Here is a 19,777-nt window from a genome sequence, read left to right as displayed (position 1 = left end):
GAATTTTCATTCTCCACTCTCTCTATTATTCTGTGTCCTATGTGTCAGAATATTTGTAAAAATAAAAATAAAAAATGGCTTGACTTTTCTCCTGATAAAGTATCAAAATGGCAAACTATAAAAGTTTCCCCACCTCATCTTCTGCCTGCTCTCCTCACAACTGTGTTTTCCACATGGAACAAGATGTCACTCATATATGCCAATGGATGTCATGGACAAACAAGGAACACGGAAAGCTCAGAACTTCTCGATGCTCATTGGCACTAGAACATAGTGATATACTTGCTATTTTTCAGAGGTGGGATCTTGTGGATGAGACCACAATTTGGCACAGAAAGTAGTCATTGCCACTAAATTATTCACTTGAGATGGAAACTTGTATTCTGGTGACTGGAAATATTCCAGTGTTGCTTTGAGCAAAAGGGACAATGACCACATACCATGAAGCTCCATGTGATGGCTTTTTTGATATGTCAGCTTGGCTAGGTGACAACCCACAGTTATTAAATCAGACACTAATCTAATTGTTGCTGTAATGAAATTTTGCAGAAGTAAGTAAAGTTCCTAATCATTTGACTCTAGGTAGAGAAGATCATCTTGAATAATCTGGGTGAACCTGACTTGATTAGTTTGAAGGCCCTAAAAGCAGGGCTTAGGCTTCCCCAAAAGAGAGAAGAAATTCTGCCTGTGAAGAACAGCTTCAGCCCATGCTGTGGAATTCCAGTGTTTCTATGATTTTCCCTTTCTGACCGCCTGGCCTGTAGATTTACCTGCTTAGTCAGTCCCCAGAATTGCGTAAGCCAATTCTGGTGTATCAGTTTGTTAGGGCTGCCATGACAAAGTATCACAAACTAGGTAGCTTAGAACAACAGAAATTTATTGTCTCATAATTCTGGAGGCTAGAAGTCCAAGATCAAGGTGTCAGCAGGGTTGACTCTGTCTGAGGGCTCTGATGAGGAGTCTGCTCCAAGCCTCTCCTCTAGCTTCTGGTGGTTTACTGGCAGTTACTGGTGCCCCTTGGCCTGTAGATGATGTATTGCCCCAACCTCTGCCTTCATCATTACACAATCTTCTCCCTGTGTGTGTTTGTCTCTCTGCTTCCAATTTTCTCCTTTTAATAAGGACACTAGTCATATTGGATTAGGGCCCAGGCTAATAACCTCATTTTAACTGATTAACTCTGTAACAACCCTGTCTCTAAATAAGGTCACATTCTGGGGTACTGGAGGTTAGGACTCCAGTATATTTTAGAGGAAGATGTAATTAAATCTATATCACCTGCTTCTTCAGTTGAACCCTGGATTATACTCTGTGTGTATCACTTGGTACCCAAAACAGCTTACCAGAAACATTGGTTTGTCCATTTGGCACATCTCATGTCTCCAGAAACATTGATTCATCCTCTGATACGGAGATGTTTAAATCTGGGTATATTGGGTATAAGTATGATACAATTACTCAGCTCCCACAATGATGGCCAGGGTTGAAGATTTATCAGAAAATGATTTATGACGCTATTGTTAGAATTCTGGGGCACCTCAGTCAGCTAGACTCTGTAGGTATTTCAAATGAAGAGTGGGGCATTTTAACTTTAACTTGGCTTTGCCATCTGCAGCTGCTTAATACTGACAAGAATGAACAACTTGGAAAGCAGGTAACTGACTTTGTGGGGTTTGGAAAGAAGAATCATGGGTGTGAGAATGTGTAAGGAAGCTGGTTAGGTAGTTCAGATGTCCAGAGTCTGGAACTGGTGAAGATACTTCATATTTCTATGTCTCTGTTATGTATTACACACTTGCTTGTGGCCAAGTGTATCTTATTTCATTTAATCCTCACTGCATTCTTATTAGGGATGCATTGTTTTCCCTTAGTAGGGTTGAAATAAATGAGTCTTAGATGTCTCTTTCTTAAGATTACACATCTAGTAATGATCGGCCAGGATTCAGACATACAGTCACTCGTTCTTTGTGAACTCCATATATGTGAATTCACCTACTCACTAAAAATTATTTACAGCTCCAGAAGTGATACTTATGTTGTTCTCAGGATCATTCATAGGCTTGTGAAGAGTGACGAAAAATACACGTTGTTAGACACACATGTTTCCAGATGAGGTAAAACAAGGCAATGTTTTGCCTTTTTGCTTCAGCCCTCATCCTATAAACAAGTGTCCTTTTCATGGTCTATTTAGTAGCACTTTTTTTTTTCAAGTCTGTTCTTTTTATTGGTGACCTCGATGTTTAAAATGGCCCCAAGCATAGTGCTGAAGTGCCATCTAGTGTTCCTAAGTGCAAAAGTCTGTGATGTGCCTCACATAGAAAACACACGTGTTAGATCTAAGCTTTGTTCAGACATGAGTCACAGTGCTGTTGGTCATGAATTTAATGGCCATGAATTCATTGTAATGAACCAACAATATATATTCAATAAGATGTCTTTAAACAGAAACACACATAAAACAAGTTTATGTACTGATCAGCTGATGAAAATGTACCTTGCAGGCACCTAACCCTGTACATTTCCTAGGAGCGATGGCTGAGTATTCTCTTGTTCAGTGTCCATGGTGACTTGATAGGATGTAATTATTGAAGATAGTGAGAATTGACTGTCTCCGTGTTGGGCTCTAAAGACTGCCCTCTAATTCATATCACAAGGATTAGAACTGGGAACCAAAGAGCTGGTGACTCTATCTTCTTACCTGCTTTAGGAATGAAGGAGACTGTAGCCTGAAAGCCCCTGAAGGTCCCATTTTCATCCGATTGGAAGCTGATGAGCATGATGCTGGAGGGGCTCAGCACAGGGGTGGGGACATCATAGCCACACACCCGAGCTTGTTGAAGGCCAGCCCAGGCAAGACATTGTCCAGCACCCAGCAGATATCCATGGCATTGGAGAGAAGAAAAAAGAAAATTGTCCTTCAGGTAATTGTTGATGAATACGCTTTTCACAATTCATTTTCAAAATGAAGGCGGCTCACTCCTTAAACAGGTAATTAACACCAAGACATTTCAATTTGGTTTTCTCTCCCAAACACTCCCATACTCAATGATGTTAAGGGAACTGGTTCTAGCCTCAGGACTTGTTTCAATGGAACTTCCCCCTTCTGACTGCTAGTTTCCTCATGGGCCTTTCACATTTCTGTTTCAGTGGTTCTTTGATTCTCCCTCTTTCTATTCCTGCCCCCATAATGAAGAACACAAAGGAGTGATGGTGAGACCACAGGGAGGGGTGGAGGTGGTGCAGGAAGATGAAGGAAGATTGATCCGTCTCCTTTTCGTTCCCATCTCAAGACTGGGTCCAAACGCAAACCAGAGCGAGCTGAGGCTCAGGGGCCACAAACCTAACCTATTTCCTTCTTCCTTTCTACATCACTGTGCACTGTCACATAGTCGGAAGTGCAGTCTCCACTTTCTTCTATTTCCAGACTCTGAAATGAAAGCTGAGAAGACGCGAAGTTACATGCAGAGTAAACAATCTGAATGAATTACTTGACTTTGATTCAGCAGAGAAATTTGAATTGCTCAACTTGTTCTAGAGTAAGACCTTAGATGAGAAAGTTAATGGGGTATTCAGGAGTGGGTCAGATTACCAACAAAAGGATTCTATATCACAGGCTCTCTAACTTTTTGAAATAGCTACCAGATATGGCCTGAATCAAAGGGCAGGAAACTGTGCAAATATTTTAGCTTCCTAGCGACCCTAAGAGATTAAAAGAGCTACCGCATGGGGATTTTTTTTTCCTGGAAGCAACTAGACACTCAACTCAACTAATTGCATATACACAAAACTGCTTCTCTGGACATCTTAGTGTTGTTCACCTGGTTCCTGATGTTTCATCTTGAACCCCTAGTTCTCCTGAATCAAGACTAAAATTTGTTGTGCCCCTTGGAGACCATGTCTTTCTACCCAGCAGGATATATCTGGCTATTCTTCTCACCTACTCTGTCCTGTTGCCACTAAATTTCCATGCCTCACAGCAAAATTCTGATAAGGCACAGATATGAGTGAGTCTAATTGCTGATATAAAACAAAGTATCATCTGAGCTACTGAAAGCATTTGCATAAGTGGGCTCAGAGTCAAATGTAGCAATCCTCATGAATGTGCATGAAAAAGGAAATCCTTGTATGAGTTAGAGAGAGTTGATTTTGGATACTAAGCTTAAATGTAAACCTCAGCAAAATTCTCAAGTAGATTATTAGGCTATGATGAGTAATGACCTAGAAAACAAAGGCGATCACCTGGAATCAACCTAGGTTCACCAAGAATAAATAATGACAAACTTTTTCTCATAGTTTCTGTAATTGTGATGCTTATTGGTAGCATAATATTTCATTTATCTCTATCCTTGACACCTGCATTTTTTGCTATCTTAAAAACTTGGCAGTGAATATCTTTATGCATTTACTTTTTTTCTTCTCTTGTATAATTCCCTGCATGGGACACTTGTTTTGTGTCAGGAAAAGGGAGGACTATCTAGACAGAAGGAACAGTGTGAAGGAGAAACAAAGAAACAATAAAGAGTGATCTTGGAGCAGTTTAGTGAGCACTAGCCAATTGAATTTGAAGTGAAGAGTGCCGGGAGAGAGGGCAGATGAAATAGGAGTTCCAGTTTTAACACATAGTTTGGTGGGGATTCAATGGGACCCGGACTCTGAGCGAGATGCAGAAAGGACTGTGTGGATAAAACAAAACTGGAGGCAAATAATTACTAATGGTGAAGGTAGGCTTGGGGAGGGGGACATGTATCAGAAATAGGATTCATTCAAACATTTATTAAACCCTTACTGGGATACTTTCTGGGAAGGGGCCCTTTTCTCTCCAAGTCAAATGATGAGCATATTGCTATGACTTGTAACACCAATTTCCAAATTACTATCTTAGATGAGTTCTGCAAAATGACGCTGTCACTGGCAGGGTATGAGAACATCACTTCACTGATGCACAACACTCAACCTTTATTTATTGAAGAGATATTTTTCAATCACTTCTGGCTCTGGCATTTTCAGATTTTCAACTAAATTTCCTCTTCTTCCTCCACCTGGAAACATGCTCACAACCTAAATTTTATCCTCCATCACTAACAAATTTTCCTTAATTCTGCTGAAATTTTTGTCCCAACTTTGTTTAGGTTTGAGGAACTTTTAGAAAGAAATCTATACCAACTGCCTCCATATCATCTTTCCCCACTCATTCATAAAACCTGTGTGATCTTCTTTCTGCCATTAACATCTGACTTAACGTGATATTTCAGATACCACCAATCCAAACTCCTCTCAATTGTTCAATTTCCAGTCTAATTATTCTCCCTTTTTACGGAGGTGTGTGGTGGGGACTGGACACCTCAGTTCTCATCTGTTTAAGTTCTAACTTAGTGTGGTATCCAAATGATTGGTCACATCTTTTTGTTTGGTTTGTGTTTTAAGTTAAAGGCTGCATTCTCCAGGCTGTCACAAGAACACACCAATTTGGTTCTCCCACATCTCAGAGCTCTTTCCATCTCTTAAGTACATGAGAACGCTGGGGTCTCATCATCCCTCACTCCTCTCCCCTTTATTTTCTACTCTCCTTTCTCTCCATCTTACACTGTCTTGTTTTCAATTATTATTTTAAGAGAAAGACCTGTAAGAAAACGCCTCATTCCAATCTCACCCTGACTGCAGTCTTTCTTCTACCTCCCTGATGATATCTCTCTGCAGATGATCCATTAGTGTTTAATGGACAAACAAGTAACCACAAACACTGCTAATCAAATGTGGAATAAACTCCATTTCCAGACATTCAAAGGCCTCCATACATTGACTTCCGCCTTGCCTTCCACCGCCCACTCCAGGACACCTTAAGACCCTCTTAAACCAGTGATTCCCTGAGCCTGATCTGCACTGGTTCCTCTAGGCTTGCTCTGTCCTCTCTGCTTGAAAGGCTTGGTGATTTTGGCCTGATTGTCCTTGACTTTTGTTATCTATAACTTACAATGTGTTTGTGAGCAGTTTAATAAATAAGGAAGAAATGCTTGTTTCTGGAATAGACTAAGAAAGTCACCAACACAAAGATTTCTTTTCTTTTTTTTTTTTTTTTTTTTTTAAGAGTTTCGCTCTTGTAGCCCAGGCTGTAGTGCAGTGGCACAATCTCGGCTCACTGCAACCTCCATCTCCCAGGTTCAAGCAATTCTCCTGCCTCAGCCTCCCGAGTAGCTGGGACTACAGGTGCCCGCCACTGTGCCCGGCTAATTAAATGCAAAGATTAAAGCAGCACTTTTTTTTTTTTGTAAACAAAAAGTAAAGAGCACAGTGTCATCTACTGGAAAAATGTGTAGTTGCAGGGGAAACTGAGCGGATCCATCATTCAGCAAGTATTTATTGACAGCTTTGTGTGTCAGGTGCCAGGTTCTAGGTACTGCAAATACAGCAGTGAATAAATCAGATAAAACCTCTGACCTCATGGTCCTTATGTTAGCTGTTTTGTGAATTTACCATAGCTAAGTAAGTACAGCCAAAGTCAATACCTTAATTAGGTGATGTTTGGGAGCTTGAAAAATCCAGTCACAGTTAGCCATGTCACTGTAGTTTTCAGGATAGTTTAGACTCTGTATGAGGCCTTCTTCAAAAAGGACAGTTAAGTAACTGCAACCTGAATCTGAAACATAAGAAAAAATCCAAACAGATGGCACCATTCAAATAAAGAAGAATTCTCACTGCTCTCCCTCCTGTCTCCTGAAAATGATGCATACCAATTGCATTTTCAGACATTGCCAACAAGAAAAGAGTGCATGATTCTCCAGAACTCTTCAGGCCCTCTCAACTCACTTGGATGGCAATCACTACGAGCTAGCAGGGTGAACTCAGGGTTGAGGGGGAGACTGCCCCCTGTTCCCTAGTTAGCCTGTGCCCCTCTCCCATGTGGAGCCAGCTGAGCCTTGGGAGAGGCATCCCTGCCTCTCACCTAATTCCTATGGGGCCTAAGCTTCTACAGAAGGTGGGGATAGTACGTAATTAAAAGTAAATGGTTTTACCAGGAATGTAGTTTGGTTTAAGAGCTTTATAGGTAAGATTAAACCCAGCTGCATAATCTGTGGCATCAGAGACGAATTTCAGCCTTAGAGAATTAGAGCCAACAAGAATGGATGAAGGGAGGCTTTCTGCACAAAATTTTCCTGCAGGATGAGAAAAAAAGATTCTTTGTTCAGAATCTAGAAAATAGTCCCCCTTCAGTGATTTAAGAAGAACTGAATTTGCCGTGATATTTCAGGAGTCCAATCCTAAGTTTCTCAGTCTTGTCACAGTTGACATTTTGAGCCAGAACCTTCTTTGTGTTCTTGCTATCCTGCATCTTTTGTAGGATATTTGGTAGCATTCCTGGCCTCTACCAGTGACAATTCCTGCACTTGTGACAACTGAAAAATGCTTCTCAGTCATTGCCAAATGTGTCCATCACCTCCAGCTGAGAAACCACAGAAACGCCATTCCATTTCTGTTTCTTATAAGTAACCTGTCTCCTTCTCATGGTTGTCTATTTGTATTTCCCTTCTTAGCTTGATGAGGCAGGGAAAGGTCATTTTCACAGCTAGGAAAGCAGTGACCTGTCTGGAGATCCTGAGAGGCCCTGACTATATCTAGAGTTTATTCCTCATGGACACCAGGTCTGGCAAATGAGCCTAGGAAGCCTGGTTTGATGGGAAGCAGATTTGCCCTGTGACCTTGCAGCCATCATCCAGGCTCAGATTTGGTTCCTTCCCACTCCCAATTCTGAGTCTCAAAGCTGAAGTCAGACAGTGCGGCATTTACAAATGGCTCAGTGCCAGACATAAGATAACGAGGCCTCATTAAGCCCACTTGGCACCAGTTTCCATTTGACACTGTGAAAATCCACTCACCGATGGGTCTGTCTTCTAAAGAATACATTGACAAGTAATTGTGGTGACAAGACTCAACATCTAGGTGGGAAAAACTGAGCAACACATGCATTTCCTCTGGTACCAGCAGGGTCCAGACACACCATCTGTAGGCAGATCATGGAGAGGGTGTTATTTCTAGACAGAAAATGACTATCACAGTCCAATTAGTGGGCACAGCCAGACTGGAGGTGGGAGTAAGGAGGAGTGCAAAGGGTGTTACTCACTGTTTGCTCTCATAATATAGGTGGAGGCTTTCTGGGAAGTGCAGCTCCCCCTCAGCCCCGCTGACTGTGACATCCTGCTCACTGCACCTGGCTGGGAGGAAAAGCCAGGAGAGTCAGGGTTAGCTGTGCCAGCTAACCACAACAGCCCCTCCCTCTAGAAGCTGCAAACACCATAGCCTCCTGGTTCTTCTTGATGTACTCTTTGTTCTTCATGAAATCTTCTCCTGTCTTTACTTCTATGATGCCTTTTTGATTCCTTTTAGATCCTGCTTAACCTTGAAATTCTATGATTGGTTTTCTTTCCTTAACTCTTCTTTCTTTTTATTTTTGAGGCAGGGCCTCAGTCTCTCACCCAGGGTGGAGTGCAGTGGCATGATCACAGCTCACTGCAACCTCAACCTCCCAGGCTCAGGCAGTCCTCCTGCTTCAGCCTCTCGAGTAGCTGAGACCACAGACTCACACCACCACACCTGGCTAATTTTTTTGAAGAAATTATTCGTGAGACGGAGTCTCACTTTGTTGCCTAGGCTGGGTCTTGAACTCCTGGACTCAAGCGATCCTCCCACCTGGGCCTCCCAAATTGCTGTGATTACAGGCATGAGCCACCTCTGGCCCTTTACTCTTCTTTTGCTGACCTCATGCTTTATTCTATAAGTGCAGGTATTTCCCAGGTTCTAGCCTTCATCCTCATATGCTCTCTCTCTATGATCCCTTGGACCAGTTTCATTCATACACTCCATTTCAGATGTCATCTCTACATTTCTGAACTTCAGACCTGATTTTTTATGACAGTTTCTTAGATGTCTCCCTCAGAACTCAATATGCTACAAATAGAATTCCTTGGGTCAGCAAAACTGCCCCCACTTCTGATTTTATTATTGTTGTGCACCCTTTTCTTAGTCTCTAGTGCTCAAAACTTTGATACTATCTTCTCCTCCTCCTTGTTCCTTACAACCTTTCATCTAATTGGCTCCCAATCCTCATTTCTTGTTTCTATTCCTTCCTTTTCATTCTGTGGACATTGCCTTGGTTCAAGCCTTCATTTGTTGTCTCTCAAACTAATGCAGAATTTCATACGTCCATGCATTCGTCCCCTCACAACCCATCCCCTACATGCTGTTCTTATGCTATTATAGTTCAAATCTGCTTATCTAATTAATCAGCTTTCTATTACTCAATCATATCCAAACTTTTTTGGCTGGCATTTTAAGTTTCCATAGTTTGATCTCAAGTTATGTTTCTATTCTTCTCCCTTATAAATCCTCATCACATGCCCTATGCTTTTGTTGCTTTAGCTGATTTATGCCCTATTTTTTTTGTCTTCATCCTTAAGATCCTTCCTTTAATAAGGATGATTCCTTGAGCTGGAATATTTTTCTTTACCCATATTCCATTTCCACTTGACAAAATCCTATTCCTCCTTCAAGGTGCAGCTTCAAAGATGTCTGTGCATCAGAGCTCCCCTGTGAGTTTATTTGTTTTCAACTAGAAGCAGCTTCTCACTCCTCTGAGCTCTCAGGGTACTATTTTTCTTTTCTTTTCTTTTTTTTTTTTTTTTTTTTTTTTTTTTTTGTTTTTTTTTTTTTTTGAGACAGAGTCTGGCTCTGTCGCCCAGGCTGGAGTGCAGTGGCGGATCTCTGCTCACTGCAAGCTCCGCCTCCCGGGTTCACGCCATTCTCCTGCCTCAGCCTCCCAAGTAGCTGGGACTACAGGCGCCCGCCACCGCGCCTGGCTAATTTTTTGTATTTTTAGTAGAGATGGGGTTTCACCGTGGTCTCGATCTCCTGACCTTGTAATCCGCCCGCCTCGGCCTCCCAAAGTGCTGGGATTACAGGCGTGAGCCACCGCGCCCGGCTCAGGGTACTATTTTTCTATATTGCTCTTTGTAGATCTTTCCACAGGTTCAAAGAATCACTGATGATTTGAACTAAAATGTCTTAGAGACCATCTGGCCCATACCATTTTCTTTATGGATGAGGGCCAGAGTTAGGAAAAGACTCACCCAAAGTCACAGAGTGAATTCATTGCAGGATCGCAACGGAACAAAGGGGATGAGACCCTATATAAGTAGGGACACTTTCAGGGCAAGGCATGTAGCTTACTGACCACATCTGCACTGCCTTGCCCTGTTTCCCTGAGTCTCTGATTCCAAGCTAGTGTTTGGCAAAGGTTGACTGAATTGGGACAGAGCTCTGGATTGCTAAGAAATGAAATGGGAGGGCAACTGGGGCTTCTGCCGGGCATGGGCTTGCCTGGACTGGCTGGGAATGGCTGTAGGTGCTCCAGGTGGTAGTCTTAGACCTACTGAGCATGGAGCGCTCTTGGAGAGGAAGACTTTAGGAACTGACATTCAGAAGTGCTACATGTTAATTTGTGCTCCCGATGGAGCAGCCTGCAAGGAATACCCACCTCTGGAGCTCTTTCTCTGATTACCTGGGAAAGAAAAAGAAAGATGCAATTGAAAGCCTGTGGTATCCTGAACAATACTTCAAGAAGTTAGCATCTCCTTGGCGCAGAAGAGATTTTTAAGTCAATATGCAACTAACAAAAATCTAATCTGTGGAAAGAAGGGAAGGGATAAATGGATAAAGTAGGAAAGGGGCTCTGGTGTTTTAAAATGATTTAATTCTCTTTATTGAGTGGGCTAATAAGAAACAGTAATTAACTGGAGATTTCACAGAGCAAGGGGGTCATTTTACATAAGAACAGAGGCTAGAGATGGAAATAATTTGTCCATAACTATAAAAGAGTTGCTGGGTTAAATAGGTAAAACTTTGAGGGCTCAGATACCTGCCACTGTACAATACACTTGAAAACAAACTCAAATTCTTACTAAACTTAATTTAAATTAACTTCTTTAGAAAAGGATAAAGGCCTTTTTGAGGTTGGAAGCCACCAGATAAGAAAACAATTAAGTTGGATTTGGAGGTAGCAAAGAAGTTGCAATGAGCTCACTAGTCAGTCTATCATAAGGGTATACACTTGTCCCTCAATGTTTGTGGGGGGTTGGTTTCAGAACCCTTGCAGATACCAAAAATCTGAGGATGCCCAAATCCTTAAACGGCATAGTATTTGCAGATAACCTAGGCATGTCTTCCCCTATGCAGCACTCTAAATTGTCTCTGGAGTACTTGCGATACCTAAGACAATGAAAATGCTATGTAAGTAGTTGTTATACTGTACTTTTAAAAATTTGTATTGTCATTATTATTGTATTGTTATTTTTATCATTTTATTTTTCTCTAAATATTTTTGATCCACAGTTGGTTGAATCTGCTGATGTGGAACCTGCAGATATGGAGGCCTGGCTGCATGTACATCCTGGCTTTCTCAGACTTACTATACCTGGATCTATGCCAGGGATTCTCAATGTGGGTACTATTAACCTTTTGGGTGGGATCATTCTTTGTTGTGGGAGGCTGTCCTGTACTTTGTAGGATGTTTAGCAGCATCCAAGGCCCCTATCCACTGGACACCAGAGCCACTCCTCAGCCCTGCCAGTTGTGACAATAAAAATGTCTCCTGATACTGTCCCTGGGGGCAAAATTGCCCCTGGTTGATAACTACTGATCTGTTATAGTTTGCTGGATTTTGTTGAGAAGTAAGTGGTGAAAGCATATGATCAACTGAGGTAGTTTCAATTAAAGGCCAGTTTGAGAAAGTCTAGGATAGATGGATTCATTTTTCATTGAAAATTTGCATGCTGCTCCACATACCATATTTTACTCTTGTTTTATTCAGACTTGGTAAATCTCACAATCCTTGTGTGCTACACTGAGAACAGAGGTAGAGCCTGTCTGTTCAGGTGTTCTGATTTGCCAAGACTCAGATGATGCTCTCTCTGACCCTAGCAGAATGGCAGCTTCTTAACCTTGTGTGATGGCTTAGTTACCAGCTTGGATGTGTTTGTGGATCCAGGGAAGCACTTTACTAAGGTCCGTGAAGATCCCAGGGGATCCTTGATCATTCTTCCTCACATTGTTTCTCCAGCCTCGACCACAGCCCAAACCCCAGGAAGTCACACCAGCCAGAGTCCAGGCCCCCTTTTTATTCCGGCACATGAGTGAACCTCCTGAATCTCCCTGCGGAGGGAAAAAGCCTCTGTTAGCACCACTGTCAGTGTCTATGCCCCAAAGTGCTCACTTTTTCCTCACAACGATGCTGGAGGAGGATCAATGTCATGTCTTCACTTCTAATAATTTAGACTCAGGGTCCTGTGTCTGAAGATCCCAGCACAATTCCCATATGATCCTCAAATATCACTGGAACCCAACAATCCCACCTCCCTTTTCCTCATGGATGGCTTTCATCAAAGTAGCAGACTTTCTTCTTTCTCTTATCTCACGCTGCAGACTCAGAGAAGTCTTGGCCAGCAGTGAGACTGACTTCAGGCCTTGGTTAGTAGGAAGAATGGAGGCAAAGTGTAAAGTTTCCAACGTCCACAAACTGGAAACTTCTAAATAGAAAAGAGTCAGCCATCCTTCAGGAATGGGAGAACCCCGAGTTCATTCTTGGCATTATCTCTGTTATTTGGTCTTTTGGAAAAAGCAGAAGACTTCTTTTAAATCACACTTCCTGCTAAAAACAGATTGTTTCCACTGTCCCTTTATTTTGACCTAACCTCCCTTGGTACTCCTAACCCTTCTTTCCAGATTCCTGCCTTACCTGGGATCAGTCTTCCTGCAGCCTGATTAGGGAAATGGTTTGGATCTACCATTTTTCTCGTACTCTTAACTATTTGACCCCTATAGCTTCTTCAAGACTATTCTTTATTCTACCTCTCCAATATACTTTCTAATTAAATTAAATTTCACTGAAATTTAAGAAAACTAGAAGAAAACAAAACCAAGGGAAGCCTTGCCTGGGGCCTGACAGCCCCACAGCTCCCCACCCACCTGACATGCGTCTCTCCCTCCATCAGGAAAGCCTGTGCAAAGAAAGGTCTTCCCACTGATGGGCCTCTTTAGTGTTAACAGAGCTGCCACACACTCTTCCCAGGTCAAAATAGGCAGATTCACTTCCTGCAAGACTTGTGAGAGGATGCCATCTGAAAAACATAGAGATGGAAGCCCCAGCAGGAACTCTTTCACCCTTTCTGAGTTGAAGATGCATCATTTGTGTTTGTGTCACTTGGAAAGACTTGAATTTCTAAGTACAATGTGGCATTCTCTATCCTTAAAAATGTATGCACAATTGTCTTTAAAAAATTGATTAAAAATTCCATTTTCTGATTACCCATCAGAAAGTTCTGACCTCTGCCTAAGAGGAATGGCACACAAGTTCTTACCTTCAGTTAAGCGGCCCCAGCCTGCAGTTGTACAAGTAAAACCAGCCTCAAATTGCTCCCGCAGCTCTGGAAGACATATGGGTCCCACAAAATGGTCTGAAGAAAAGAGCAAGGTAGGGCTTGTCTTATTCACGGAGGAGAGGACACTATAAAGCCACTTACCAGTTGGTATCCAGGTGGTCCCCTAAAGACCTCATAAGAGTTGTGATAGCTTTGCCTGGCACCTCCAGGGGTTACTTGTCAGATCAAGAAAACCCTCTCCTAACTCCATGTAATGCTATCTCCAGAACCACAAGCAAAAAGAGTTTCAGGTAGGACCCCCAAGCCCAAATCCCTGTCTCAAAGTGCATGACCCAGAACATATACTGCAGAAAATGTGCTATGGCACAGAGGTTATAGAGAATTTGGGGTAGACAATTCAACACGATCCTCAAATGTTTACCAAATTGGAAGGCTCCAGCCATCTTTAAAAGGGCAATATCATAGTCCATTGGTTTCTTGGTGGAGAAATGTGGATGTATGATGACAGTTTCAATAGTGAGAGTTTGCTCTCCCGGCTCTATCTGGCTTAAGTCATATTCTCCAGCAGTAACATTCAAAGTTGACACAATGTTTCTATGGAAAGCAAACAGTAAAATGAATGAATTTCATTGTGCTTCTGAATACAGTTGCAATGGTTGACACACTGGCTTCTTTAAAATGATATGGATAAATAATATGGGGTGTAAGGCTGCTGAGCAGAGAAAGTGAGAATAATTCCAGCACTGTTAGAAAAAAATTCAGAGATTCCAACTTCCAGTAGAGGACTAGTGAAGAGTGGGTTCATATAGAGCCAAGGATATGATGAATTTAATACTTTGCAATGCTATTTGAAAATATCTAGAGAGGCACATACATTGTAGTTCAGGTCTCTACAGCTATAGGGGAGTTTATTCAGCTACCCTGGGAGGTTGACCTGACCTAATATCAGTGAGATCCTTTTGGAATGATTTGTGATTCCCAGTAAGTATGCTACTTCAATGTCAGAGATCCTATGCTTAGTGTATATTATAAAGCACAGACTGTGTTATAACTAACTAATGTTATCTGAAAGGAACTTGGTGGGATGCATTAAGATAGATAGAGACTTCAGCCTGCCATCGTTTGAGACCCTTCATTCCCAGAAGTGATGCTTCTATACAAAATCGAAAAAGGCATGTTTTCTCTGGGTATACTTCCCTGACTCTTGGCCAAATTAGGTACCTAACTTAACACATAATGTCTCTCTTACCTACCACTTGCCACATTGCTGTGAGATGATTGGTTGACTCTTTTTAAAAGAAAAGTCAAGTCTCTGGGGGCAGAAATCATGTCTTAGTCATTTTGGTATCTTTGGTATCTAGCACAAAGTAAACATCCAGGAAATGTTTGCAGACTTGAAATGAAAGAATGACTATATGGGAACATGATCTTGATTACAGCCTAGTACATGCCCAGAACATAGCCAATAATAGGATATTTGGATAACACAAGAAAGTGGGTAAAGGGAAGTTGTTGGGTTGAATCCCAGAGAGGCAGGATCAATGGGAAAGAAGACAGGGAGCCTACTTTCTATTTTACTGGACCCCCTTTGTTTTCTTTTATCCATTTCTTCAGATGCATAATGAACTAGATATTTTTTCACTGAAATTTAAGAAAACTGGAAGAGAACTCTCACAAATCCTTCTTTATAATGCTCTTTTTTCTGATTTGGATACTATTATTAACTTCCAGTTATTTTAAGTAAAAACGAATTTTGCCTCTGAAAAGAATATGTGGCCGGGCGCGGTGGCTCAAGCCTGTAATCCCAGCACTTTGGGAGGCCGAGACGGGTGGATCACAAGGTCAGGAGATCGAGACCATCCTGGTGAACACAGTGAAACCCCGTCTCTACTAAAACTACAAAAAACTAGCCGGGCGAGGTGGCGGGCGCCTGTAGTCCCAGCTACTCAGGAGGCTGAGGCAGGAGAATGGCGTGAGCCCGGGAGGCGGAGCTTGCAGTGAGCTGAGATCAGGCCACTGCACTCCAGCCTGGGCGACAGAGCGAGACTCCGTCTCAAAAAAAAAAAAAAAAAAAAAAGAAAAGAATATGTGTCATTGACCAAGTGCCACCTGACAATGTCACCCAGCCCCATTTGTGTCATGCAATTAGGATGTTCCTCTATTAAAGCAGTACTCACCCATCACACAGGTCCATGTCTTAATAGAGCTATTGCTGATAATTCCAAAGGAGAGGAAATGGTGGTCTGATCTTCACCCATGGGCTAGGCCTTTCTTACCTGTTTGCAACGCAGTGAGCCGCCGTGATCACCCACTGTGGCGAGACTATGCTTCCTCCACAAATATGCTTCTGTCTTTGTTTCAGAGACACCTAAAATGCAAATACCTTAAATGAAAGCAAGTTCATGCTCTGGGATCCCCCTAAACATGGTGATGAAGCCTATTCTCAAAACCAGACTCAGATATCTCACTCGTAAATATCAAGAATCATGAACTGTGAGAATGTAAGTTCACACACTACCGCTCAGAAAGAAGAGTGGTGCTGGCAACCCTGGTCTAGATGAGAGGTAGTTAATTTGAGATGATTGGCTGTAAGTATGTGTCAACAGAGGTAGTAGTTAGAAGTGTTGGGATGTATTTACTTATTTTTATAACACTGTTGACGCAGACCTGTTGCTCTAACAATATGAACAGTGTCTGTGAATGAAGACAAAAGAGTATAAGATATAGCAGAGTCTAGCTGAAGAGGTTTGGAAGAAAGGCAAGGTGAGGGCTGGGGAGCCTTTCAACACATGCTCCAATTTCTCTAAGCCTCTTAGGAAAATTGTTTGGATCTACCACTTTTCTCATACTCCTAACTCTTTGACTCCTATAGCTTCTTCAAGCCTCTTCTTTATCCTACCGCTCCAATATACATTCTAATTTTTGCTTATCCTATTTGCAATATTTGACTTGATTCTAAAATGATTTACTATATACAAGTAAATACTTTTTCTTATGACATTCATCACATGCCATGATGACTATTCTGTGTCTTTCAACCCAACTAGGCTGTAGGCTCCTCAAAGATATAAACTTAACCTTAGAAATATCTATAACCATAAAATCTAGCACAGTTCCTGATGCATAGAAGTCCTTGAGACTCACTTGCCAGGGATAGGAACCCTTCTCCACTTGGCTTCCTCCAAGAATGCGACTGAAAATGTTAAAATAATTCCGAGGCTGTACCTTAACCAGACTCCGCCCACAACTGGGAGCTGAGAAAAAAATGAAACAAACATTAAATGATTAGATAGCTTCTAGGATTGAGGTAATATCTTCACTATTTCACCCATGAAACTGAGTCTGAGACTATAGTGTATGGTGCCCAGCACACAGTCAGATATCAATAAATCTTTATTGGATTTAATTCTTTTGAGGAATGGAAAGTGACAGGTTATTTAAGGAGAGTGGAGTGAAGTGTCCTGATTCACAAGTCGGTACTTGGATAGAGGTTTGCTAGGTAATAGAAGAAAAACCTCTTTTCTCTTTATGTAAAATATTTTATCCCTGAAAAAGTTGTTTTTATTTCTTTGCCCTCAATGGGTTTTCTGACTCCTCAGCCAAGGGATAGGCTAGATTAAGGATGTTTACCACCACCTGGTAACTCAAGGATGGCACATCTTCTGTCCCTCCTGGAGGTCATCCTTTTCCATATTTCGAAGGAGGATTAGAACTAGCCTTGCCTCATAATCACCATGCTTCACTGCCTACCTAAGTTCTGTAATTCTTATTCCTAAGCTTGCAGATCACCTCAACTAGGAAGTCTTCCTTGATTTCCTCAAAGTGGGGTTGCCTCTCCCCTGTGTTCTGTAGCATGCTTTCTTCACCCCTTTTATAGTTCTTGTCATGCAGAATTGTGATAATGAATTATTTGCCTCCATCATTGGACGATGAACTACTCGAGGGAAAAAAACATTGCCTTATTCACCTCTGCATTTCTAAGGTTTAGCTTAATTCTTGGCATAAGTAAGCACTTAGAAACACTGGGTGGACGAACAAATGATTTTTCTTGAGAACACATCCTTAAGAGCATAGCTATTTTGATCAACATGTTAAAGTATTCAAAGCTCTTTCATACAGCTTCTCGTTTAATGCCACTCTATGCCTATAAATGAAACACTGTTATCCCCACATTGCAGATGAGAAAACTAAGAATCAAGGAGATGCACAGCTGAATAATGGCAGAGCATGAATGTAACAATAAGTGTTTTGATCCTGAACCCAATGCCAGGATGACATTGGATCAAAAGCTTATTTTCTAACTGTTTCAGTCAAATGAGTCATAAATACTTTAAATACAAAATTTACAATTTCCGGAATTCACTAAAGTCAGAAAACATGTTGATTCTCAGGGCTGGCACAAGTCTGACCAAGGAGAAGTCTGCCAAGAACTGTTTTCAGTTTAAGTTAGTTGAAAGGGAAAAAAAGACCATTTACAATATACTACAGTGAACATACTTCATATTTCTCAGCAAGATGATTTTGCAAAAGATTAAAAATGCTTCCAAATCCATGCTGATTTCCAGACTTTGCTCTATGAATGAAGATGGGATTATGTAATGGGTCCAAGTAAGTGAACAATCTCAGTTCACTTAGGGAAACTAAGTGAAGAAAACAGGGATTGTTCACTTAATTGGATACATTAGTTGCATTCTATAAATGTTTCACCCTGTGTCCTATGCTGATTGCAGGAGATAAGTCCGAAATAATTGTTTAAAAACAATTAGATAACCAAAATATATTTGCTTCTCCTATTTTCCCAAAGAAACATGGAGTGGAGTTGTGATGTCCATTGTCATCAAAGTTTCAGACAAAGGTAATTATAGAGTTCATTTGAAACTTACCTTTGGGGAGCAAAAGAGTTGCAGATTTACCTTGTTTGAAAAAGACTATTCCTAGTAGTAAAATCAGCTTGTTCCTGCTTATAAGCATTTTGAGACTCACAGTTTTCCCCTGAAATTTTAGAGAGACGACAGCAAAGAAAAATAGGAAGCCTTGGGAGACCAGCAATAAGCCAATTTAAAACAAGTTTATTCATTAACCAAGACTTGGTATATCAAGCATGTCCATCTGATGTTTCTGAATGTAGTGTTTCGCTAAGATCTTTTGCAAGATGTGGAGAAACAACCACAGAAGCAAAATCTTGATCAAACAATATTACATATCCTGTTACACCTACATCAATTAGTTGATTCCTCCAGAGTGTATCTGGCTAGCAAAGTGGTTAGCATGTAAGGTTTGCATTTGCGAACATTACTTGCTCCTTTGTAGAGCTTACTACTTTCTATAAAAGGATTGACTATCAAAGTTGTCCTTGTTTACAAGGGTACACGTCCCTACTCTTTTGCAAACGACCCATCCAAATGTATATAATTTTTTTTGGTTAGAGTCGGAGTTTCATCATGTTGCCCAGGCTGATCTCAAATTCCTGGGCTCAAGGGATCTGCCTGCCTCATCCTCCCAAAGGTCTGGGATTACAAGTGTAAGCCACCACGCCCTGCCAATATTCTAAAATATTTTTATTTATCTTATTTTGCAAATGTAACTATGCGATTATTATAAACATATGTTGGTGAAGGAGAGAAGTGGAAAGATACTTGGGTGTCACAATGAGGAAGCCCTGCTATTAGAAAGTCATCTAGGATACTGTCCATTGGGGCATTTGTGACTCTGCATTCCCCTATCATTTTTGTATTTATAGAAGGAAAACACTAAATCTCCTTTACTTCTATGCTTGGTAGATGTTTGAGGAAGTAAAGTGGCTATGATGACCTGTACATCCTCCTCTTTCCTCAATGAGTTTTGGGCACATGGTCAGTGTGTGAGAAATATTTGTAGGATTGTCAATGCCATCTATGACCACATAGAAATATAACATTTTTCTGTCAACTTTTATAAGTTACCCACTAAAAATAACAAATGTCAACCCAAAAACTCTTAATTTCCTTTTGGCAACTTTTGTCTTTGTACAAAAAAAAAGTATGAAAATACAACACATACAGATAATATAAATGCAAAACAGAGAAGTTGTAAAACCTAACATTTGTAAGCACTACATGTTTAGGTACACTAATCTAGACTGTAGCCTTATGGAAAGAAACGAAACTCAAACCTCTATTGAGGCTTTGTCTACAACTACTGTAATCCTGATGCCAAGCATTTTTGGCTATTAGTATGGGGTGATAGCCCCAAGAGGTAATCAATCAATGTCTAAGCCCTAAACAAAGTCTCAATCTTCCTTTGACAGCAAGCTCTCTTTAGATTGCTATTGTGTTTTATCAATCACTTTTAAGAGCAACTTGACTAGGAATATG

At 41.2% G+C, this 19,777-nt stretch overlaps 1 protein-coding gene across 1 annotated transcript; it reads right to left on the bottom strand.

The window, feature by feature from the left end:
• Positions 1-1,374: 1,374 nt before the first annotated feature.
• OVCH2 (ovochymase 2) lies at positions 1,375-18,395 on the bottom strand. Its single transcript, XM_050756218.1, has 15 exons — positions 18,308-18,395; positions 16,569-16,678; positions 15,701-15,792; positions 13,846-14,018; positions 13,404-13,499; positions 13,012-13,163; positions 12,009-12,198; positions 10,526-10,549; positions 8,117-8,207; positions 7,872-7,996; positions 7,011-7,151; positions 6,504-6,634; positions 3,346-3,439; positions 2,699-2,830; positions 1,375-1,457 (listed from the first exon to the last, which is right to left on the bottom strand). Exons 1-15 carry the CDS (start codon positions 18,393-18,395, stop codon positions 1,375-1,377), a joined length of 1,722 nt encoding a protein of 573 aa, XP_050612175.1.
• Between the last annotated feature and the right edge of the window lie 1,382 nt (positions 18,396-19,777).

The sequence above is a fragment of the Macaca thibetana genome, chromosome 14 (assembly GCF_024542745.1).
Source record: "Macaca thibetana thibetana isolate TM-01 chromosome 14, ASM2454274v1, whole genome shotgun sequence".
Taxonomy (NCBI): Eukaryota; Metazoa; Chordata; class Mammalia; order Primates; family Cercopithecidae; genus Macaca; species Macaca thibetana.
The sequence above is the reverse complement of the archived record's forward strand: the minus strand, read 5'-3'. Positions and strand labels throughout refer to the sequence as shown.

Excerpts from the sequence above, each read along its gene's own strand:
- OVCH2 (XM_050756218.1), bottom strand. The coding sequence starts at position 18,395 with ATGCTTATAAGCAGGAACAAGCTGATTTTACTACTAGGAATAGTCTTT. Across the intron at positions 14,019-15,700 it reads GCTCACTGCGTTGCAAACAG|AAACATTGTGTCAACTTTGA; the intron begins GTAAGAAAGGCC and ends TGCTTTCCATAG. Across the intron at positions 13,164-13,403 it reads CTGGGGCCGCTTAACTGAAG|ATGGCATCCTCTCACAAGTC; the intron begins GTAAGAACTTGT and ends TATGTTTTTCAG.